Genomic DNA, 3135 nt, shown 5'->3' with positions numbered 1-3135 from the left:
TAAAGTATTTCTGAATCTGAATCTGAATCTAAATCTCATGTACTTTGACGTATTGAAACTGATCCATGATCCCTGGTATGCGATAAATAGGCCCAACACCACAGTATGAGAAACATAACCTATTCAGTACATGTCTTTTTTTCAGCAGTGGGACATTGCGGGGCTTTCTAGCTGATAGCTTTGCTTCACATAGCTCTCTTCTGATCGGAACAGTACTCCCAAGTATCTTTAAGTCTTCTTTGATTTTCCTGGAGCTGATCATTGGTTGAGCCTTTGCCATTTTGGATATTCTTCGATCCATTATTGCTATTGTGTTGAACAAAACTGTATATAGCATTTGTTCTCAGTTCTCGCAAGAGCACAATTTGAATTTGCTTAGCGAGTTACTCTGGCATCAAGTAACGCTGGTCATTAACTATACCCTTGTAGTCAAGCTGCACCAATCACATCAATGTATCTGATAAAAGCGGGCCAGAAGTGTGCTAAACAGATGACGACAGTTTAATCTATAGTTAGCTCAGCTGGCAGCTAAGCGTATGGGGCTCTGGATACGTCACCCCGTGTGTTGTTGTGATTGGTCGTAGTATTATCCAATTGCTTGCAGTGAGATTTTCAAATGCACAGTTGGTGCCCCTCGAGATGGGCGACGTTCATTACTCGATGCCAGACCCTTAATCCTTTTGGATTTGGGTCTGGATTTCCAGGCTACTTTGATCCACCAAGAGAAGGGATTCTATTAGTGAATCAATGGCACAGTTACACATTCAGAATATTTACCAAGGCCCCCTGTTTGACTTGAATGTACTCCATTTCGTCTCTGTAGCCGGCCTCCTGGAATCTGAATAGATTTTCCACCTCTGCTGTCCATCCTTTGGCTCTGCTCATGGACTTTGGCTTGGAGTTGTTATCAGAACAAGACATGGTGGTGATGCTGAAATATGTCATAGAAATTAACAGTTTTCTTAAATTCCCAGTCATCAGACTGGTATCTGATGACAAAACAAACATAACAACAAAACATGGAAAGAAATATCTTTCAATTTGGTCATCAGTTACTTTTATTAAAACCAAGCTGGAGCAGGAAATAAATAACAGTATATTGAGGTTCAAACGAAGCTGAACTCTGAACTGCTTTAGTGTCTTAAAACAAAAACAAACACGTTTCTACTGTGCGCTATAGCAGGGGTTTCAGATTTTAAACATTTCGGCATGTAAATGACCCACCAAGCAGCACTAACTGCCCAATGGAACTGGCTTATCTTGGCGGAGGAACACTGTGTCACCTTGCCAGTCATAAAACGGGACCTTTTACAAAAAATAGTGCTGCTTGATGCATTACAGTGTATGCCGAACTAAATAATAGACACTAGCAATTACTAGATGATCTTTAAATATAAGCAGTGATACTTTAAAATACAACATTCTTGAATCGAGTTTCGCGCGTAATCGGGCTAAACTGTCGTAATGTTAGCCCGATTATTAGAAGCCGAGGTTGCTACTTAAGTAGCTAACCTCGGCTTCTGTATAACGTCAGTTGACAAGATCACACAGTCTCATATACTCACATTACCTTTTATATAGTTTTTATATTAAAATAATGGTTGCAGTTGACTTACATGACTTTCAGGAGAGTCTTTCCCTTTTGTTAGCAAGTGATGACAGTTAACCTCTATGGCTTCTCTTTGGTTGCCTGGTTACCGTGAACTTTCTTCTTCTGTGTTGGAGGGCAGAGGCCAAAAGTATCGAAAGCTTCCAGGAGATGGCGCCAAATGACTTGGCAGCAAAACAATAAAGAAACTGCTCTAGCTAACTAACGCAGTATGGTAAACATTATTATTCTGGTATTTAACGAAAGGAAGCATATGTTAAGCAAATTGTAATAGAAAATCTAAAGAACGAGGTTTAGTTAAAGAAGAGTACCATGGACGTTGACAATAGATGGCGGTAACACCCACTAAATGCCAAGAACCGTACTAAAAACAAAAGACGAAGAAGATTCACTGAAAGTGATGGGCGGGACAAACAAACAGGCGATGTCAACAAAGTAGCTGTCTTTTCCCTGGAAACAACGTTTGATTGATTCAGCACGATACCCACCAACCGGTTCCCCGCATTAATAGTCTATGGTTCCGCGTAAAGATGAGTTCATTTGCAGGTCGAATGAAGGAGTATCCCACCATTTCTCTGGACCGGTTCGACCGGGAGAACTTACATGCCCGGGCATATTTCCTCTCCCACTGTCACAAGGGTGAGCACTAGACTTATAACGTTATGTCAAAGATCAACTACACTAAACCGTCTCTGGTTATGTCTCTGAAAGTGAGCCTGGTAGCTAGCTAGCACCATCAACTTTGGTGTTACTTTTGGTGTTAGACTTGATTTGGCAACATTACAATTGATAACATTTACGGACCGCTACAGAAAATCATTCCTACCACAGGCAATAACACTTTTTAACATGTCATCAATGGGTGCAAGATAAGACTTTTGGTAACCACACTACTGCACTAAGTGCAACCTGCACAATTGGTTTATTTACATTTTAGCATATTATTTAAGCAGTTGCACATTTTTGTTTCCCCATCCTGTACATATTCAAACATGTGTTCTTTATTTTATTCATATTATTATTCCATGTATATTGTATGTATGTATATTTTTCCTAGTATTTCATTTATACTTATATTCTATGCTTGTGACTGATTTTGCTGCTGTAACACCGGAATTTCCCATTTTTCTTGGGATCAATAAACATCTATCTATCTATCTATCTATCTATCTATCTATCTATCTGTCTATCTATCTGTCTATCTATCTATCTATCTATCTATCTATCTATCTATTTAACATCCACGTAGACATGTAAAAACATATTAAGTGTCTCTGTTGTTTGTCTGCTTTATCTTAACAGATCACATGAAAGGACTAAAGGGACCAATACTGAAGAGAAAACTACAGTTCAGGTGAAGACAATTACTTACTGTTGTGACTGGAACTGTTATGGACCATTTTTACTCAAGTTCTCCGGCGTAATTAATTAGGCCAGGGTTGGAATTTTAAATGTTATATGTGTTTAAAAACTGTTTGTGATTTGCATTATACATTATACATTTAAGCTAAAAGGAAAAAACATTA

General features: G+C 38.7%; 2 protein-coding genes across 2 annotated transcripts in view; one reads left to right on the top strand and one right to left on the bottom strand.

Annotated features, from left to right (window-relative positions):
• The window catches only part of meig1 (meiosis/spermiogenesis associated 1), a 2622-nt gene extending 798 nt beyond the window's left edge, over window positions 1–1824 (bottom strand). The window contains exons 1-2 of the mRNA XM_032505684.1: window positions 1617–1824; window positions 778–931 (exon numbers count right to left, since the gene is read on the bottom strand). Coding sequence (XP_032361575.1) covers window positions 778–921 — 144 coding nt within the window. The 5' untranslated portion in view covers window positions 922–931; window positions 1617–1824. The remainder of the gene's footprint in view (window positions 1–777; window positions 932–1616) is intronic.
• A 77-nt stretch (window positions 1825–1901) lies between these two features.
• Window positions 1902–3135, top strand: part of dclre1c (DNA cross-link repair 1C, PSO2 homolog (S. cerevisiae)) — a 13077-nt gene continuing 11843 nt past the window's right edge. The window contains exons 1-2 of the mRNA XM_032505628.1: window positions 1902–2248; window positions 2912–2963. Coding sequence (XP_032361519.1) covers window positions 2140–2248; window positions 2912–2963 — 161 coding nt within the window. The 5' untranslated portion in view covers window positions 1902–2139. The remainder of the gene's footprint in view (window positions 2249–2911; window positions 2964–3135) is intronic.

The sequence above is a fragment of the Etheostoma spectabile genome, chromosome 23, assembly GCF_008692095.1.
Source record: "Etheostoma spectabile isolate EspeVRDwgs_2016 chromosome 23, UIUC_Espe_1.0, whole genome shotgun sequence".
Lineage (NCBI taxonomy): Eukaryota > Metazoa > Chordata > Actinopteri > Perciformes > Percidae > Etheostoma > Etheostoma spectabile.
Note: the sequence above shows the minus strand (reverse complement) of the source record. Positions and strands in the feature narration are given on the sequence as shown.